Genomic DNA, 20,609 nt, shown 5'->3' with positions numbered 1-20,609 from the left:
GCAATGTGGACTCGTCAGATCACAGAACACTTTTCCACCTTGCATCAGTCCATCTTAGATGAGCTCGGGCCCTGGGTGTTGTTGATAAATGGCTTTCGCTTTGCAAAGGAGAGTTTTAACTTGCACTTACAGATGTAGCGACGAACTGTAGTTACTGACAGTGGTTTTCTGAAGTGTTCCTGAGCCCATGTGGTGATATCCTTTACACACTTCTGTCCCTTGGTTTTCAGCTTTGATGCTTATGTGTAGTGATTTTTCCAGATTATCTGAAACTTTTGATGATATTACGGGCCGGAGATGGTGAAATCCCTAAATTCCTTGCAATAGCTCGTCGAGAAATGTTGTTCTTAAACTGTTCGACAATTTTCAGACGTATTTGTTCACAAAGTGGTGACCCTCGCCCCATCTTTGTTTGTGAATGACTGAGCATTTCATGGAATCTAAATGTAAACCCAATCATGGCACCCACCTGTTCCCAATTAGCCTGTTCACCTGTGGGATGTTCCAAATAAGTGTTTGATGAGCATTCCTCAACTTTCTCAGGCTTGTTTGCCACTTGTGCCAGCTTTTTTGAAACATGTTGCAGGCATCAAATTCCAAATTGCAAAAAATAAAGTTTTCCAGTTTGAACGTTGAGTATCTTGTCATTGTAGTCTATTCAATTGAATATAGGTTGAAAAGGATTAGCAAATCATTGTATTCTGTTTTTATTTACGATTTATACAACGTGCCAACTTCACTGGTTTAGGGGTTTGTTCGACTTTTTTGCTTAATCCATTACATAATTTAGTTCCACATATTCCATCCATCCATTTTCTACCGCTTAATCCCTTTGGGGTCGCTGGAGCCTATCTCAGCTACAATCGGGCGGAAGGCGGGGTACACCCTGGACAAGTCGCCAGCTCATCACAGGGCTAGTTCCACATATTGATATACTAAATGTTTTAAGTGTTGGGCATGCATACAAATGTTTTAAGTTACATTTTTCTCTGAGGTTATATTTCTCTTCTTTTTTTGTTGTGAGGAATTGTTGTACATTCTTGGGTTGTACATAATTTTAGCTGTTTGCAAATGCACCAAATCATTGAATTACAATATTTTGGTTTCAATAAATAAAGAGTTTGTATGTTCTTTATATCCAACATTATGTATTATTCTAACTGACCTCTTTTGTAACACGGTTAGGGAGTGACGTGTACTTTTGTACTTATTTTCCATATTTCTACACAATAACTCATGGGAACACTAGCGAGCAGTGAAGGATATGTATTTATTTATTATGTATTTGCTTTGTTCATTATTTAAATATTTCTTGCTACCTTATGTTGTATATTTTTTTGGATACGATTTACAGCTCATTGTGTCATCAATGTTTCTGACCGTACACGCTACTTTACCTTAGTTACGTCAAAGGCCACATGGGTTGTTATATCGCCAGTGATCAGGTTAAAGACGAGTGCAGAGGCTCTGATTGGTGGTCAATTTCAGATCAAAATACACCCTGACTGGACTTTATATAAAACTGTTACCAAGTTCTGAGCAAACCAAAGCATTGCATTCTGAAATTAAAATTGCATTGGTGTCTTTATTTTAAGTTAATTGAAATTATGATAGCACGTAATAACTTGTGATTAATCATGATTAATCCAAATTTGGAAGTGTGATTAAAAAAGTAATCATTTGACAGCATTAATTTTGATTTATTCTAGTTTCTTATCAGAGCTGATCCCCTGAGTTGCATGGTCAACTATAGTGGTTATATAATCAGTCAGCCTCAGTCTGGATATCCCAGTTCAGGTTTTCCCTCTTATTAATAAACTGACATATCACAAATAAATACAAATATTTAAATTAATCGAAAACAGTCATTCTTAAACTGTGTTACTGTTCAAACTGTGTGTAATATTCATGGCCAAACATCTGAAATACACTAGTTAAATACAACTTCTACCTTGTTTTTAATGAATATTTAGTCCTCCTACGTGACTGTATTTTAATGTCGTTCAATATTATTGTACTGGGAGAGCTAAGTGTTTTTTGGGGTGGTACTGAGTGGAAAAAAGTTTGAGAATCACTGATCTGAAAGTCAAAACCCACAATACGCGGGCTCACTGGCGACTAAATTTGTAAGCATAGTTTGATTAATATGATCGCTCTTCTTGAAAGTAATGACAGCCGCCAACTTGCAGAGAGGAAACACTCAGAATAACTCCAAACAAGACTGGAAATAATTTAACAAAGTCAGGGAAATTACAGTGATGACAAGCAAATGGACCAAAGCATGAATGCTTAATGTGAGTGCAGTCTAACACCCACGTCTGGTATAGTGTGGCCCATTTTTCTACTTCCTTACAGCACATTGAAGGAATAACGATTATAAACACAAAGCTTTTACTTTTATCCTTTCCACAAAATGAAAAAATATACAGTATATATATATTAAAATGCCATTGTTTGTTTCTGTACAAAAGTTTTCACCCCCTCAGCCTATTGTCTTTGTAGGCCTCATGCATCCGTCACTTTTATTTTGAAGATCCCCTCCTCTCCCAGTACAATAATATTGAACAACTTGACACTACTGAAAGGTGAACAGTCTGGTGTTTCCCCCAAAAGTAGGAAAAGAGGGAGGCTCACGGGCGCATGTTTTAGGGAGGGAGCAGCGAACATGTCCCTGAATGTAGCAAGAGTGCAGAGGAACTCCTTATTAGCCAAAAGAAATGAGGGGAGTGGCAACATGAATAATGCTCAAAGATGTGCATTGAACAGGTCAAACATTAACATTCATTGCATCCTGGTGTTTATTATGTTAACATAGCGTACCCTTTAACCTCCATCCATAAGACTTTGCTGATTTCATTGAACATCAGATCAGATTTGAGGTGTCTTATTTCTGTTACTCCATGGGAGCACACTCCTCCCCCTCTTGCCTAAAAAAAACATCTGGCCATCAAGTGCACCCCTCGGGCCTCTTCACCAACCCCTCCCAGACATGAAATTGGCCCACCTATGGTTTTGTTTCTAGCAGTTTGTTATGGATAGAGAAGGGCGGGGAATTTCAACATAAAACCGCCAGTTATTGACCCAACTTTAAGAGAAAGTTGGCTGAAACGTGTGTGAGGGTGTGCACACATGACAACATCCATGAACTGGCTTAGCCGATCAACATCAGCAATCAGTTGCCACGGTAACCAACTACCTACACCCCAGCATCCGGGTTAGCCCCAATAGAGGGTTGTCAACAAGATGCTCTTGCTGGGACGACAGGAAGTTGACGCAACATCCCCCGGATGAGCCCAAGCGGCCAAACAGATGACAGCCAGTCAATAACATTCTCCCAATTGATTAGAAGCAGCTGTCCTCACCCCGCCTCCCTCCACCCTGAAATGACTGAGTTCATAGTTTGGCGCAGTTCACCTTTGGTTCAAATTTGACCGCCATCCAGTAGCTGTCCATCATGAGACCATTCCAACTAAATTCCGATACACATTTAATGAATCTTCCAAACAACTTCTGATTCCATAAAACACAAGTTGTCAGCAAAAGACCAGCAGGGGGAGCACAAGCATTTTACTCACAAGATCCAATACATGTTTTGGCTCGGTCCAAAGCTCAGGAATGAGATCCAACTCCTTGCAAGGACCCAGAGAAATGTTCCCTCTTGTTCCTGTTTGACAGGAAATGCACGTTAAAGCGTGGGGATTTAACAGGGCAATATTTTTGCTAGATTTCATTTTAAATGGTCAAAATTTGTTTTGACTTCATCCCGAATTAAGACATTTAAAGCAGTATTGTAAGACCCAAGAGGTTCAACTAAAGGCCAAAGAAACAAGTCAAAATGTGGAATACCAAAATGTTGATTCCTTCATAGTGAAGCATTAGCACTGCAGCATGAACTTTCCACTTAACGAAACGGCTGTTATTACTTATTACCATTGAATGTTTCAGTAATCGTACATGCAGTGGGATATTGCGTGTCCTGTTGGAGGCACACGAAGGCGGGCGCACACACGCGTACACACACACACACACACAGTGTGCCAGGCCAGGTTTCCGAGGCGCAGAGCAGGCTGGATCGCCGCAGTAGCCATATGGAGCGGTACTGGATTCAGAACAGTGAGACAGAAGGATGGCTGAAGTGAGAGATGGAGGATGAGGAGAGGAGGGAGGAACAGATGCAAAGGAGGATGCAAGCAGGGGGAAAGATCAAGCTGTGGTACACATTGATGGGTAAATACTGAAATATGGAAAAGCTGCAAACATCACAGCAAGACAACACAGAATGACAGAATGAAAACTTGCACTTTCCAACAAGGCAATAGTGACTTTCTGAGGCCACGAAAAAAGGCAAAACAAAGAGAACCCAGGTGTTTTGTAAATAACATTTTATTTTGAAAACCAGGGGTCAGGCTGTTATTTGTCGGCCATTTTAGCTGCTGCCCTGCTTGGCGGCCAGTCTCTTGTCTCTCTCCTCGGCGATGGTCAGGCGGATTCCCTTTCCTCTGGGCATGGAAACCCACGGCTTGTTGCCCTGGAGACAAGGCGAGGGGATGGGCGGAAACAAGGAATTGTTTGATCATTTTTGTCGCCAATTAAAACCAACCATGTGGTTCACTCAAAACGAATCAGTGTTTTGTATTTTGAAAACCTTTTTTAAGTTAGAATCATTTAGCGGGTGACATGGTGAGGAGCTCAGAACTTCTTAGAGGTTAAAGTTGTGTTTTTTCATCTCTGTCAAAACTGCTCAGTCATCATTGCTCGACATATTTTCCATTTCTGTCAGCATGTGTTGTAATAATGCATGTAATGAGCACTTTAGTTGAGTCTTCTTGGTCCTCACCTTGCCAATAACAAAGATGTTGGAGAGCCTGGTGGCAAAGCTGTTGCCCGTGCTGTCCTTGACGTGCACCACATCAAAGGAGCCAGGGTGGCGCTCCCTGTTGGTGATGATGCCAATACGACCCAAGTTAGCACCACCAGTCACCATGCACAGGTTACCTGCAGGAGGTAGAGCAGGACAAACATGAGCAAACCCTGTTGTGTGCGTACATGGGCAGGTCATCTAAACACACCTACCAGTATCAAATTTGATGGACTCTGTGATTTTGCCAGATTCCAGATCGATGCGTACTGTGTCATTGACCTTGATGAGGGGGTCAGGGTAGCGAATGGTGCGGGCATCGTGGGTCACCAGGTGAGGAATCCCCTTGGTGCCAATGAGGATCTTCTTCACCTTGCAGAGCTTGTACTACAATGTAAAATTGTTATTACAAACCCTGTGGACTGCTAATTGGTTCAACTCTAAAAATTAAACCTACGGTTTACCTTGGCCTCCTCGGCAGTGATGCGGTGGACGGTGAAACGTCCTTTCACATCATAGATAAGACGAAAATGCTCACTGGTCTTATCAATGCTGATCACATCTATAAGAAAGAAGTTATTGCTCAACATTCACAAGTGAAATATATTGACACAAAAAGAGTTGGTACAATTAGCCTTATTAATATAACCCTTCTATTCACTACACTATCAAACACTAGAATTTACTATGCCACATGTTAACATTAAGTGAAGGATAACTTATCATAAGCTTATATTTTAAATCAACTACCGGTAACATTCCTTCTTAAGACCACCAGCTAGCTATCAAGTAAGAGCATCACTAACATAGTGAGCAAGTTAAATACACATGAAAGCAATCAGCAGGCTGACCTATTAAATTTGATTGGACAATAACTAAGGGTAAAACCACACTGAAGCCAAAATTAAAATGTGAAAATTAAAAATGTCACAACACTGTCAGGCCAGGTGTAGCTGTCACTATATTTCCATGAACTAAATTAGTCTTAAATGTCTCAACTAATTCAGTATCTTCCATTTTCACAATTACATACAAAGGCCTAGTTTACATGCTCTCTTTGTAAGTGTTTGCCATACGTTGTGTGCCTCTTGTGCGCTACAGGGCGATAGTGATCATTTCATCTAGTTACGTTATGTGGGAATGTTAACAGAGGAAATGAACGCTACATGCTAATAAGTTAGAGCTAGTAGCGTTTAGGGTAGCAGAAGCTCGGGAACTGAAAGATAAACTACCGTATTTTCCGCACTATAAGGCGCACCTAAAAACCACACATTTTCTCAAAAGCTGACAGTGCGCCTTATAACCCGGTGCGCTTTATATATGGATAAATATTAAGATTCATTTTCATAAAGTTTCGGTCTCGCAACTTCGGTAAACAGCCGCCATCTTTTTTCCCGGTAGAACAGGAAGCGCTTCTTCTTCTACGCAAGCAACCGCCAAGGTAAGCACCCGCCCCCATAGAACAGGAAGCGCTTCTTCTTCTACTGTAAGCAACAACCCGCCCGCGTAGAAGAAGAAAAAGCGCGCAGATATTATCATTTCCTTTGTGTGTTTACATCTGTAAAGACCACAAAATGGCTCCTACAAAGCGACAGGGATCCCGTTCATGAAAAGACGCAATCTCTCCATCCGCACACGGATTACTATTTCACAGCAACTGATATTCCTGTGAACCGCACTGTGGATACAACGGGAGCACGTACGGTGAATATTCGCACCACAGGGAATGAGAAGTCATCCTTCACTGTGGTTCTAGCTTGCCATGCTAATGGCCAGAAACTTCCACCCATGGTGATATTCAAAAGGAAGACCTTGCCAAAAGAGACCTTTCCAGCTGGCGTCATCATAAAAGCTAACTCGAAGGGATGGATGAAGAAAAGATGAGCGAGTGGTTAAGGTAAGTTTAAGTTTACGCGAAGAGGCCGGGTGGCTTTTTTCACGCAGCTTCGTCCATGTTGATATACGATTCCATGTGCCCACATCACGCTGGTTTTAATATATTATTAAAGTTTGACTGACCTATTTGACTGTTTTTTTGACATTCCTTTAGCGCAGTTAGATGCGGCTTTCAACACGGGGCGGCATAGGTGGACAAAGTTTTGAAATATGCCGTTCATTGAAGGCGCGGCTTATAACCCCAGGCGCCTTATGGTGCGGAAAATACGGTAGGTATTGTTTTAATGTGTTTAAATGGCATCGGTTTTGATTTGTGTAGTTATGGCGATCAGACAAAAAAGAGTGCCAATGTGGTGAAGTGCTTTGACCATTTACTGTTAATACAAACTGTGCAGTGAATTATTTTTAATTGTTGGTTTACATGTCAATGATCTTGTCTAAATTGTTATAAATGACGTTTAGTTCCAACATCACTAAAAGTATGGACATCAATGTTGCCTGTGAATGTTGTGAATTCCATTGAGGCAGAGATTACCGTACTTATAGTCTACCATTATTATTCTTTTGTACTTATCGCTGACTAACAAAACCACTATTTTACTCTATTAATTACACTGTGTAAGCAAAACGTTAGTCGAAAATACTGGCGGTTGTAGGTTTCTCACCAGGATGTGCTCACTATTTTAAATGTTCTTTTTGAGGAGTTAAACAGGTAGGTTTTAATTTTATCAAGTACATTAAAAATATTGACTTATTTCAACTTCTGTATCTTTAATCTGTATGATCAAGGTTTCACCTAGATTGCCAAGATACCTGTGGCGATGACAATTTTCTATGCGCCAACAATTTCTATAAAAAGGCACAAAAAAACAAATACGTTCTAGTATTAACATATTTTCTTACGTAATATTGAGATTTCTCAAAGGCTTTTAGTCACCATTTATTAAAAACAACTAGCAACAAATCAAGTATTAATTTCTGGTGTTCTTGTAGATTGTTCTCTAGTTTATATTACTCTATGTCACACCACGCCAGCGACGAAAAGCAAACCGCAGCGGGCATTACCGTATTTTTCGGAGTATAAGTCGCACCGGCCGAAAATGCATAATAAAGAAGGAAAAAAACAAAAGTTGCACCGGATTATAAATCGCATTTTTGGGGGAAATTTATTTGATAAAACTTACCAAGAACAGACATTTGAAAGGCAATTTAAAATAAATAAAGAATAGTGAACAACAGGCTGATTAAGTGTACGTTATATGACGCATAAATAACCAACAGAGAACGTGCCTGGAATGTTAACGTAACATATGGTAAGAGTCATTCAAATAACTATAACATATAGAACATGCTATATGTTTACCAAACAATCTGTCACTCCTAATCGCTAAATCCGATGAAATCTTATACGTCTAGTCTCTTACGTGAATGAGCTAAATAATATGTGATATTTTACGGTAATGTGTTAATTTCACACATAAGTTGCTCCTGAGTATAAGTCGCACCCCCGGCCAAACTATGAAAAAAACTGCGACTTATGGTCCGAAAAATACGGTATGTCACACTTGCTTTGCGCTGCTGCAAGAATTCCTCTCCCTAAAAGCAGCCACAGTCATCTAACATTTGGTAGCTTGATGTCTGCAGGTATATCTTGGATACTTAAAGTAAGTCCACAGTGTGTAAATGTTGCCTCCGCTCCACAACCCTGTGCTCATAGTTATAACATCCGGTTTGGGAAGCGCAGTTCTGGTGATGTTAATTTTTTCCGTGTCTTCAACTAGGGATGTCCCGATCCGATATTTGGATCGGATCGGCTGCCGATATTTGCCAAAAATTGCGTATCGGCAAGGCATGGGAAAATGCCGATCCAGATCCAGATAAAAAAAACAAACTCCGGTCCGTGTTTTCCAACGCACCTATTTAAATAATACATTCCACTTTTCTGCTGCTCCGTAATTTCCGTTCCGCATTTTCCAGCACACCTTCAACACATCCACAATTGTCACGCAGTTGCTTTTAGCTGCTGGCATTACACGACAGGCTATTCTCACTCTTTCCTGTGTCTCCCTCTCACAGACAGCGAGCGCACCTTCTTACACACGCCACATACTGTCACGTCATACGTCACATACGTATACGTCCTCTCCCAGCAGAGAGCGAGGTAGCGGCATGGCTAACGTTAGCTGTGATGCTAGCGCAGCCGCTAAGGTGCGCGCCTGCTCAAGCGTCCTCTGCGCACGGCAAATCTATGCCACACACAAAATCAAATAAAAAATAAGCGCATAACAATTTTCGACACACGGACACGACAGTGAAAACAGTTTTCGTCATCATTTTTCAAATATTGTGACGTCTGTCGAGACGATCTCCATTCGGTGCCACACGTCCAGACTCCACACCATCAAAATTTCCACATCAACACCGTATGAAAAAATTAGTGATCTATTTAGTTGTGATTTCCTTCTCTGCATGAAAGTTTAAAAGTAGCATATATTAATGCAGTATGAAGAATAATGTTTTAATGTAGACATGCAAGCCTTGAAAGAACATTTTGAAAATCAAGAATACATTTCCTGCAAATGGGTGCATTTCTACCCTATATTTTAACTTTAGATTTATTCTCATATCAAACTCTTTTGGCTGTCTTTTTGACATCAGGCGCCCCCCTCCACACCCTGGATTATAAATAATGTAAATAATTCAATGTGATTATCTTGTGTGATGACTGTATTATGATGATAGTATATATCTGATAGTATATATCTGTATCATGAATCAATTTAAGTGGACCCCGACTTAAACAAGTTGAAAAACTTATTCGGGTGTTACCATTTAGTGGTCAATTGTACGGAATATGTACTTCACTGTGCAACCTACCGTATTTTCCGCACCATAAGGCGCCCTGGGTTAAAAGCCGCGCCTTCAATGAACGGCATATTTCAAAACTTTGTCCACCAATAAGCCGCCCCGTGTTGTAAGCCGCATCTAACTGCGCTAAAGGAATGTCAAAAAAACAGTCAGATAGGTCAGTCAAACTTTAATAATATATTAAAAACCAGCGTTCTAACAACTCTGTTCACTCCCAAAATGTACGCAAATGTGCAATCACAAACATACGTATATCAACATGGACAGAGCTGCGTGAAAAAAGCCACCCGGCCTCTTCGCGTAAACTTAAACTTACCTTAACCACTCGCTCATCTTTTCTTCATCCATCCCTTCGAGTTAGCTTTTATGATGACGCCGGCTGGAAAGGTCTCTTTTGGCAAGGTCTTCCTTTTGAATATCACCATGGGTGGAAGTTAGCATGGCAAGCTAGAACCACAGTGAAGGATGACTTCTCATTCCCTGTGGTGCGAATATTCACCGTACGTGCTCCCGTTCCACAGTGCGGTTCACAGGAATATCAGTTGCTGTGAAATACGGTAGTAATCCGTGTGCGGATGGAGAGATTGCGTCTTTTCATGAACCGGATCCTTGTCGCTTAGTAGGAGCCATTTTGTGGTCTTTACAGATGTAAACAGGAAATGAAACGTACGGTGATATCCGCGCGTTTTTTCTTCTTCTTCCGGGGGCGGGTGGTTGCTTACAGTAGAAGAAGAAGCGCTTCCTGTTCTATGGGGGCGGGTGCTTACCTTGGCGGTTGCTTGCGTAGAAGAAGAAGCGCTTCCTGTTCTACCGGGAAAAAAGATGGCGGCTGTTTACCTAAGTTGCGAGATCGAAACTTTATGAAAATTAATCTTAATATTTATCCATATATAAAGTGCACCGGGTTAAAAGCCGCACTGTCAGCTTTTGAGTAAATTTGTGGTTTTTAGGTGCGGCTAATGGTGCGGAAAATACGGTACTAATAAAAGTCTCAATCAATCAATCAAAACACATAGAATCATCATACTACTGTGTTTATATGCATCAATTGTTCATTCAAGGCTAAAGCAAAATATTGAGATATATATTGTGTATCGCAATATGGCCTTAAAATATCGCAATATTAAAAAAAGGCCATATCGCCCAGCCCTAGTTCAATGATGCCATTTCTGTTTGTCATGTATAATTTTGTCTATTTTGTGTTTATCCTTGAATAAACAGGTCAGTTTCTTGTTACCAACCATTGTGTATTATTCAAACTCCCCTAATTCAGCTGGCTAGTTGTTATCAAGAGTACTAAAACCCTTTTCAACATGATTCTGACAACTAAGTAGGCTAAATAACTTTAAACTTTAATACATGCTCGGATAGGCCAGTATCGGTATCGGATCGGAAATGCAAAAACAATATCGGTATCGGATCGGAAGTGCAAAAACCTGGATCGGGACATCCCTATCTTCAACACCGTATTGACGGGGAATGAAGAAGTGTTGTGTGTTTTTAAAGATGTGTCGGCTAGTATTTTGCTGTGGCGCACCGCCACAATCAGTTACATTAGGGGGAAACCCTGTTAATGTAACCAGCCAACACCCCCCACCCTACTGACTACTCTTTTTTGTTGTAAAGAGCTGTGTGTTGGTCCCCCACGGAAAAAGTAGCTCACTACTTGGAAGAGGACTCATTCCCAATCACATTCTAATTTCAGACTATGCATGAGTCGATAGTCAATGAATCAATCAAGCGATAAGTGTAAATAAACTTGAAAGCTTTGCAGGCATCTCTGTAAATTGCCATGTCAGTACAGGTTTACTTTCTTTTTTTTGCTTCCAATCAGTGTGCACGAGGTTCACTTCGTGCATCGCTTTAAGCAATTGAATGCTTAAAGCGATGCACTCTGTTGCTCAGTATATCTTGGATGTAGGGCTGGGCGATGTGTCTGAAAACAATCACAATATAAATATTTTATATAGGTCTTTGTCGATTATTATTGATATTTTATGACTTGCTAAGCCCCAAGTGCCTTTGTTTATGCAACCAACCAAACTTCTTTCTGGTTTCTTCCGAACAAAAAATATGCACATCTAACATTTTATGGAACGCATTTGTTATCAATGTTGTGTGCCTATCTTGTTCCGAAGGTTTAAACTGAAATATTTTTACACTAGTGCGGCGGAATTTGGTTTTGTGATCATTTTGTCCATGTTAGTTGCTACAAGGAGTCAGGCACTTAATGAGGACAAGATCATTCATCTTTCGTTTCATTCCACTATGGTACAAACGCGCATAGCTGCTTTGCGACGAAAAGTGTGAATGCTCTTAAAGCATGCACATGGCGATTTATCTACGCTGGAAAACTTAAGACTTTAATTTTAATTTATTGTCTTTTAATTGACTTACCGGATATCAGCCTAGTCTAATGGAGATATTTATTGACACCATATTATCCGCCCAGCCCTAACTGGATCCCATTGCAGCCTTCCTCTAGGTAAGAAACAATTCTCATCTCAATCACCAGTCACAATGCAATTTAAGAAAAGCTTTAACAGAGCTCAGAACTTCTTAGAGGAATTAGTTGTGTAGTTTCAGCTCATTACTGATCAAACTCACACATTCATCATTGCTCCTTTCAAAATTGACAATAAAAACAAAGTATAGCTGACTCACCCATGAATCCAGCAGGGTAGTTGATGTCAGTACGGACCTTGCCGTCAACCTTGATAAACCGTTGCATGCATATTTTCTTCACCTCATCCCCAGTCAGGGCATACTTAAGGCGGTTCCTCAAGAAGATGATTAGGGGCAGGCACTCCCTCAGTTTGTGGGGACCGGTGGAAGGTCGAGGCGCCTGTGAAAAGAAAGTATATTTACCGAAACTATCCAATCCACTTCATTTATAGAGCACATTTAAACAACAAAAATGTTTTCCAAAGTGCTGCACAATATCAAAAACAAGATTCAAATACTATCCCTAACTCCATCAATGACTGAATAAAAACAAAATAAATATAAAATCAATATAAAAATAAATATGATTAATAACGTGTGAAGGGTAAAACCAATTAAAACAATAGAAATACAATTTTAAAAACAGAGGACCACACTGTTAAAAAAAAAGCCAGAGAGTAAAAGTGGATCTTAAGATGAGACTGTGAGACTTAACACTCCACTGTGGGAGCAGTTCGAACATGGAGGGGCAGTGTTCCAGAGCTTAGGGCCGACAACAGAGAAGGGCCCCGTCTCCCTTGGTTTAATAATATATTAAAAACCAGCGTTCTAACAACTCTGTTCACTCCCAAAATGTACGCAAATGTGCAATCACAAACATAGTAAAATTCAAAATAGTGCAGAGCAATAGCAACATAATGTTGCTCGAACGTTAATGTCACAACACACAAAATAAACATAACGCTCACTTTCTGAAGTTATTCTTCATTCATAAATCCCTCGAATTATTCGGACAACATAGCAACATAATGTTGCTCGAACGTTAATGTCACAACACACAAAATAAACATAACGCTCACTTTCTGAAGTTATTCTTCATTCATAAATCCCTCGAATTATTCTCCTTCGTTGTCCGAATTGAAAAGTTGGGCAAATGTGGGATCCAAAATGTCGTCTGGCGCTGTCTCCCTGCCTCCCTGTCTTGGTGAACGTCACGTGTGCTCGCCTTCTGTCATCCACTGTTCCCACGCAGTTAGCAGTCTAGCTTCGAATGCCCTGTTGACACCAATATCTAGCGGCTGGAGGTCTTTTGTCAATCCACCCGGAATGACGGGGAGTATTGAATTAAGCGCGTAAGCGTGTCTCTTAATGTGATGTTATGAGCTAGCAAATATAACAACTACACTACCCAGCATGCAACGATAGTGACGAGCATGCGCGGTAGCCCTGAGAAGCGTTGTTGTATGCTGGGAGTTAGAATGTGGTTATGAGCACGCTGTGAGTAAACGTTGAGAACTCAGTTAACACGCCTCGTCTGCATTATTTATAATTAGACAGACAACACACTTAATAGGAGCCATTTTGGGGTCTTTACATAAACACACAAATGGAAATGAAACGTCACATATCCCAGCATGCACCGCGCGCTTCTTCTACGGGGAAAAAAGATGGCGGCTGTTTACCGAAGTTGCGAGACCGAAACTTTATGAAAATGAATCTTAATATTTATCCATATATAAAGCGCACCGGGTTATAAGGCGCACTGTCAGCTTTTGAGAAAATTTGTGGTTTTTAGGTGCGCCTTATAGTGCGGAAAATACGGTATATGCCCGCGTTTCCTGGCACTTGTTAAAAGTCGTGCTGCCGCGTTCTGGACTAACTGCAACCGGGACAGAGCTTTATGGCTAATGCCAGCATAAAGTGCATTACAGTAGTCTAGGCGACTTGAAATAAAAGCATGCACGACTTGTTCAAAAAGGATAAGTTTTAACACAGTTTTACTTTTGCCTAAAAGGCTACAAAAGGTCTTACATGACATGTACTGCATATTATATGGAGAATAACAGTCTCAAAAACAGATTTGCATTATACCATTCAGGCTGTGCACACTAAATAACACCTGCAGCAGCCATATAACACATTGATGCTAATACTTACAAACACGCCCGTGAGCTTATCCAGCATCCAGTGCTTCGGCGCAGCGACGCGCTTCAGATGCTTCTTCGGTCCTCTGGCCTGGAGAAACAATACACAAAGCTCATTAAACAGTGACCCTACGCAACACACAATAGCTCTTTTGAATTCCTTATAAGTCTATATCAAGATCTGATAGCTCAGCACAGCTCTTATTATTACCATATCTGTTATACGTGTTTTATGTTGCACGATTGCACCATGAAAAATTCCTAGTTTGTGAACCCGTTCTCAAACAATGGCAATAAATCTATTCTGATTCTGAAGTCAAACACAGGCATGTCTGGGTCCCCAAGTCTGGTTAGCTTGTTTCATTAGCATTTTAGCAACACTGGCTTTGGCCTGCTCTAAATAACGTGGGCTTAGGGTGACCATTTCACGGTTTACTTCTTCTTGCGGACTAACGCAGAGATTGGAGTGAACTATTAATGTCGAATTTGGAATGTGTCTACTAAACCATTCTGACATCCTTTAGCCGGTTAGCATTGCAGTAGCAGTGCTAGCTGTACCACAGCCTACAGAGGAGTCTCTCTGACGGCTACAAAAACAACGAGACACTCTTCTTGGCTGTAATATAGAGTTTTGTGACATTATAAGATGTCGTTTCGTAAGATCGCATGAGAATGTTTGTGTAAATACAACGCCAGAGAGCGATGTTTATCGATAAAGTCAGAGAAGAACGCTTGAAAGAGACAGCTCACCATGTTGGAGTCTGCGGGGGAAAGGACCTCCCAGTTTCCGGTATTGGATGATAAGGCTGTGTACGGAACATTGCGAGGGACAAAAGAGATGTAGTTATAAACGATTTTTACGAATATTATTACTCCATTTGATATATAAATAAGTAAAACAACTCTACAATATATTTATACTGTCGTTATAAAGTATAGAGTCTACAAATGAATAACAACGATACAGACGATTGTTTTTCCAGTTCATTTAAATACAATTAACAGGTTTTTTTGTTTTAGGAATCGTGACAAACTGTAGGTTAAAACATTTACAAATGAACATTAATGCGAACTTTTATATTGCTACTATGGTATTTTATGCTGCCCTTTTTTCTTTTTTCTTTTTTTTTTGCTGCAGCTGTTACAAATACTGTAATAACCATGGTAATCGGGATTTGTTATATATTGTATATATTATATAAAAGTATAAAATAATATTATAATATAATATATCAGTATATATCATACACTGTATATATAATATGTACATATTATAAATATGTTATATTTTATATTGCTACATGGTATGTTACCATGAATTGATTAACGTGGACAAGTTGAAAAACTTATTCGGGTGTTACCATTTAGTGGTCAATTGTACGGAATATGTTCTGTACTGGGCAATCTACTAATAAAAGTTTCAATCAATCAAAGTATATTTTTAGTCTACTTTATACCTTTTGTTTTCGCCTTCTTTTTGTGCCCTTGTGTGCGTTATCCTTACAATCTTTATCCTTTCCATCCTTTGTAAATGAGCTACTGTGTGGAACAATTTCCCTTGTGGATCAATAAGTTTGTCCAAGTCTAAGAATGTATGGTTGTAATTACACAAACTCACCACTAGATAGCAGCATCGGGTTACTGGATGAGGCACAATGTCACTTTTTGAGGGATTGAATGATACCTTAACTTTTAATCCAACTTTTTTTTATTGGCATTTTCAAATAGACAGAAAATAGTGCAAGTCGAAACAGTACAATTTTAAAGTCAGTAAATTATTCACACCCTTTCCCTTAAAACCCAAACCACCCACCCACCCTCCCACCCCACTCAGGTCACACAAACAAGGGGCATATGGCACAATCATATAACAAGTAAGACGACAAAGACAGACACATTCTCACACACACACACATACATACACACATACGAGGCCAGAGACAGACAAACAGGCTGAAAGGAGAGAGAGAGAAAAAAATAATAATAAAAAAATAAAAAATAAATAAATAAATAATAATAATAAAAAAAATAAAAAATAAAAATAATAATAATAATAATAATAATAATAATAATAATAAATAAAAGGGAGATTATTCCTCATCTGCGTCTGGGCATAAGTCAAGAGAGTTGACATACAGCAAGAAAGGACTTGATACCTTGACTTTTACAGTTTTTCTCAATTGTTTAGACATAATTCCCCGAAACAACTCACAATTTTCTACAGTGTTCACACACAATTTAAAAAAGCTAAAACCCAACAGCACAAACATGTAACTTCTGGGTGTCAATTGTTGTTACCCTCAGACAATACACACAAGCTGTCAAAACATGAGTGGAGGGGATTTATTTAACTATAATTTCCACCAAAATGTCCAGGATAAGATTTTGTTCTTAGTATTTCCATATTCAGCAAATATAGGTTCATCAGCATTCACAGCAACATCCCCATGATCTCGTCTCAGGTCAAGGTCAGGCCATATTTCATCGAATCATCAACATCACGTTTATGTAAACATTGTGGGAAATATCCCTTTCTGTGTCGGATTCCAGAGAAATCACCTCACTGACTGAACTTGGGGTTTAAGCAGGTGTGAACCAGGGCAGCCCGATGGAAGTTCACCTTATCCCAAATGCCAACATATTCAGCTTTCTGGTTGCCCTGACTCCCCTTGTTGAAAATTGACTGGACGAGCTGGCCATATTCCTCCACATGATGAACCACAGTGGCACAGATTTCATCACATCACGTGTCTTTGTTGACCTCTCCGTTTTCCTTGTCTTCTTCCTTGTCGCTGACCTTTTCGTTGTCAAGCAACTTCTGCATGGCGGGGATTTATTGTTCCAAAGCACATTAACATGCCTCTTGGACAAGGGTATCCAAACTTTTTCCACCAATTGTCAAATACTGAAAAGTCTAAGCATGCAGGGGCCTTTGGATATTTTCTTCATAAAAAAAAATGCAATAAATATACAGTATGGTGGTCAAAATTAACCAGTTAACTCATGTTATTAATCATGACAATAATGATTGCATTAATCACGTGCACACTTGAATTAATCATGTAATTTATTTTGACCGTACATGGTCTATTACTTTAACTGCTGTATGGTCAGTAATCAGATCAAGGCATAGTCAGTGCAAAGATGAGTGAGTGTGCTCGCTGGCAAGTTTCACTCCAAAAGACACCCTGAAAGGACTGTAGATAAAACTGTTACCAGTTTTGGGCAAATAAATGACATGCATTCAAGTAAAACATTTGAAATTGTTCCTGGATTACATTCTGACATTGCATTTGTGTACAAATATTTTATGATTTTCTTAAATTATTTTGAATTATGCAAATGAGTAATAACCTGTGATTAATCATGATTATTCCAAATATCTGAGTGATGGGGCAGGACAGTACATCATGTTATTTTCTTTTTCTTATTTACCTTGTCAAAATTGTATACATAGGAAGCACTTTTGGTTGTTGTGATTCAAATAAAGGATAAAAGCAAAGTCAAATTCCAAAATGTGATTAATCAGATTAAAAAAATAATTTTAATTTACTTTCCCTAAATATCTAAAAGTATTCGTATTCTCTTCGTGTTTCAAGTTTCAAGTTTTATTCGTCACATGCAGAGTACACCGCAGTGAAATGCTTTTTTCCATGCTCTTCAGATATTGCGTACAGTGGGATCCAAACACTAGTTACAGAATCTAATACACTAAATATAAAAAAAAAATACAACAATTTGAATAGCTTATATTATGTCATATTATGCTCCTTCCAGTGCAGTTGTTTTTAGGTTAGAGGTTTTATCCAATCAGATTTCAGCTATCTTATGTTGCCATGCTGTACGAAATTTGCCCGGGGCCTTCAGATTCAACAATGCGGGCGTCTGTGCACTGTAAGTGAATGGACACAAACAGTTGATAGAGAATTAATAGATAATTGATCACGAGTTGTTGTCAGTAAGGCCTTCTAGATGGCTTCAGGTTGAACGTGACATTTACGCGTCCTGTGATTGAATACTCACTGGTTTGAGTCGCGGCGGTGCTATGCAGATCAGCAGAGCCACACCCGGGTCCGTTAGCAGATGAATTTGAGAAGCATACAGTTGATAGACAGTTGCGATAACCAATCAGATCACAAGTTGTTGACAGTAGTCTATCTCGGGAGCCTGATATTAACGAGACTATGATTGGATACTCACTTGTCATTCCAAAGTGAGTATCCATTCACAAGATTCAATTTAGCAGGAAACGGGACGTGTTGACCCACAAAGAAGAAGAACAAAATGTTGATTACGTGGCAGATATATATTTGCAAGGCCATTTTCAAGAAGGATATTTAAAGAGAAACTACATCTTGTGAGGAGATGTTGGCCAACCCCGGAAGCTCGCTCAGCTGTTTCGGTGATGAAATGGGGTAGTTCCCGCCATTTCCACTCGAATCAACCAACTACGAGGGGTACCACTGGCTTATACGGCGTCGAGTGGGTTCTACAAATTGTGAGTTCAAATATCTTACATCTTTTTCGTTTCTTTTTTTTTTTAATATATTTTTTGCTGGCAGCACGGTGGTACAGGGGTTAGTGCATGTGCCTCACAATACGAAGGTCCTGAGTAGTCCTGAGTTCAATCCTGGGCCCGGGATCTTTCTGTGTGGAGTTTGCATGTTCTCCCCGTGACTGCGTGGGTTCCCTCCGGGTACTCCGGCTTCCTCCCACCTCCAAAGACATGCACCTGGGGATAGGTTGATTGGCAACACTAAATTGGCCCTAGTGTGTGAATGTGAGTGTGAATGTTGTCTGTCTATCTGTGTTGGCCCTGCGATGAGGTGGCGACTTGTCCAGGGTGCACCCCGCCTTCCGCCCGAATGCAGCTGAGATAGGCTCCAGCACCCCCCGCGACACCAAAAAGGGACAAGTAGTAGAAAATGGATGGATGGATGTTTTTTGCAATTTTAATTTTGACAGTACCACATAAGATATGTTTCAATTGCTGATGCGGGTTTATTGATTTTTAAATGCACCAGAAAATAACCTGTTTTGTACACTGTTGATGTGATTCAATTTCCAGTACTGCGTAAATATGTTTCTGTATAGTATTTATCCAGCAATGGTCATTTGGTGACATAAATTATGGTATTTTGAGAGGTAATCATTGAAGTTGGGCATCACTGAAGGCCTAAGTGGGAAACGCACGGTCTGCCACTGACACACACACACACATATATATATATATATATATATATATATATATATATATATATATATATATATATATATATATATATATATATATATATATTAAGGCTAGCACAAATAACGAGTTAACTCATGTGATTAATCATAAAAAATATTGCATTAATCATGTCAGGTTTGTCACTGACAGTTTAGTTGTGTTTTGGTTTCTTTATTTCCTGTAAGCTCTCTTATTTTGGTTCAGTTTCCTGCTAGTCTCCTTAAGCGCTGTTCCCCTCAGCTGCGGCTGTTTGGCACATGGCCACACCTGGTGTCAGCAGCAGAGGACGCCACCATCCATTCCGGTGGGCCAGCAGCAGAGGGCGCCACCATCCTCTCTGGTGGGCCAGCAGCAGAGGGCGCCACCATCCTCTCCGGTGGGGCAGCAGAGGGCGCCACCAACCTCTCGTCGGCCATGGATGCGGTCGTTTCATGGGCAATCGCCTCGCCAATTGCGGTGGCGTTCTACTTGCCGTCGCCACCTGCGCGGACACTTAGCCTGGCGGCTCACTGCCTTGTCCTCCCTCCACCCTCCCGTGACTTTGGACTGTTTTTTTGAGAGGGGGGGTTACTAGAACGTCTGGTATCCGTTATGGGAAGGGGGGCTACTGTCAGGTTTAAATAAATGATAAATGGGTTGTACTTGTATAGCGCTTTTCTACCTTCAAGGTACTCAAAGCGCTTTGACACTACTTCCACATTTACCCATTCACACACACATTCACACACTGATGGAGGGAGCTGCCATGCAAGGCGCTAACCAGCACCCATCAGGAGCAAGGGTGAAGTGTCTTGCTCAGGACACAACGGACATGACGAAGTTGGTACTAGGTGGGGATTGAACCAGGGACCCTCGGGTCGCGCACAGCCATTCTTCCACTGCGCCACGCCGTCACGGTTTGTCACTGACAGTTTCGTTATGTTTTGGTTTTCCCTCTGTCTTTATTTCCTGTAAGCGCTCTTATTTTGGTTCAGTTTCCTGCTAGTCTCCCTGAGCGCTGTTCCACTCAGCTGCGGCTGATTGGCACCTGGCCACACCTGGTGTCAATCAGCCAGCTGCTATTTAGACCTGCTTTGACCTCCAGTCAGTGCTGGAGTATTGATTGTCTACCTGTCCTTGTCACTAATACTTGTTGATGTCATTATGACTTGTCGATGTCATTAAT

General features: G+C 40.3%; 1 protein-coding gene and 2 non-coding genes across 3 annotated transcripts; all 3 read right to left on the bottom strand.

Moving 5' to 3' along the window:
* Window positions 1-4,365: 4,365 nt before the first annotated feature.
* On the bottom strand, window positions 4,366-15,024 carry rps4x (ribosomal protein S4 X-linked). Its single transcript, XM_061960889.1, has 7 exons — window positions 14,962-15,024; window positions 14,225-14,302; window positions 12,287-12,467; window positions 5,323-5,420; window positions 5,074-5,245; window positions 4,838-4,995; window positions 4,366-4,528 (listed from the first exon to the last, which is right to left on the bottom strand). Exons 1-7 carry the CDS (start codon window positions 14,962-14,964, stop codon window positions 4,427-4,429), a joined length of 792 nt encoding a protein of 263 aa, XP_061816873.1. The 5' UTR covers window positions 14,965-15,024; the 3' UTR covers window positions 4,366-4,426.
* On the bottom strand, window positions 4,686-4,755 carry LOC133607027 (small nucleolar RNA SNORD61). The gene has a single exon (XR_009815359.1). It is a non-coding gene; the product is annotated as a small nucleolar RNA SNORD61 (small nucleolar RNA).
* LOC133607026 (small nucleolar RNA SNORD61) lies at window positions 12,168-12,243 on the bottom strand. Its single transcript, XR_009815358.1, has one exon. It is a non-coding gene; the product is annotated as a small nucleolar RNA SNORD61 (small nucleolar RNA).
* Window positions 15,025-20,609: the final 5,585 nt, after the last annotated feature.

Source organism: Nerophis lumbriciformis, linkage group LG05 (assembly GCF_033978685.3).
Source record: "Nerophis lumbriciformis linkage group LG05, RoL_Nlum_v2.1, whole genome shotgun sequence".
Lineage (NCBI taxonomy): Eukaryota > Metazoa > Chordata > Actinopteri > Syngnathiformes > Syngnathidae > Nerophis > Nerophis lumbriciformis.
The sequence above is the reverse complement of the archived record's forward strand: the minus strand, read 5'-3'. Positions and strand labels throughout refer to the sequence as shown.

Coding starts and splice junctions, on each gene's coding strand:
- rps4x (XM_061960889.1), bottom strand. Junction 5,246..5,322: donor TCACTGCCGAGGAGGCCAAG/GTAAACCGTAGG, acceptor TTTACATTGTAG/TACAAGCTCTGCAAGGTGAA. Junction 4,529..4,837: donor ACATCTTTGTTATTGGCAAG/GTGAGGACCAAG, acceptor CCTTGTCTCCAG/GGCAACAAGCCGTGGGTTTC.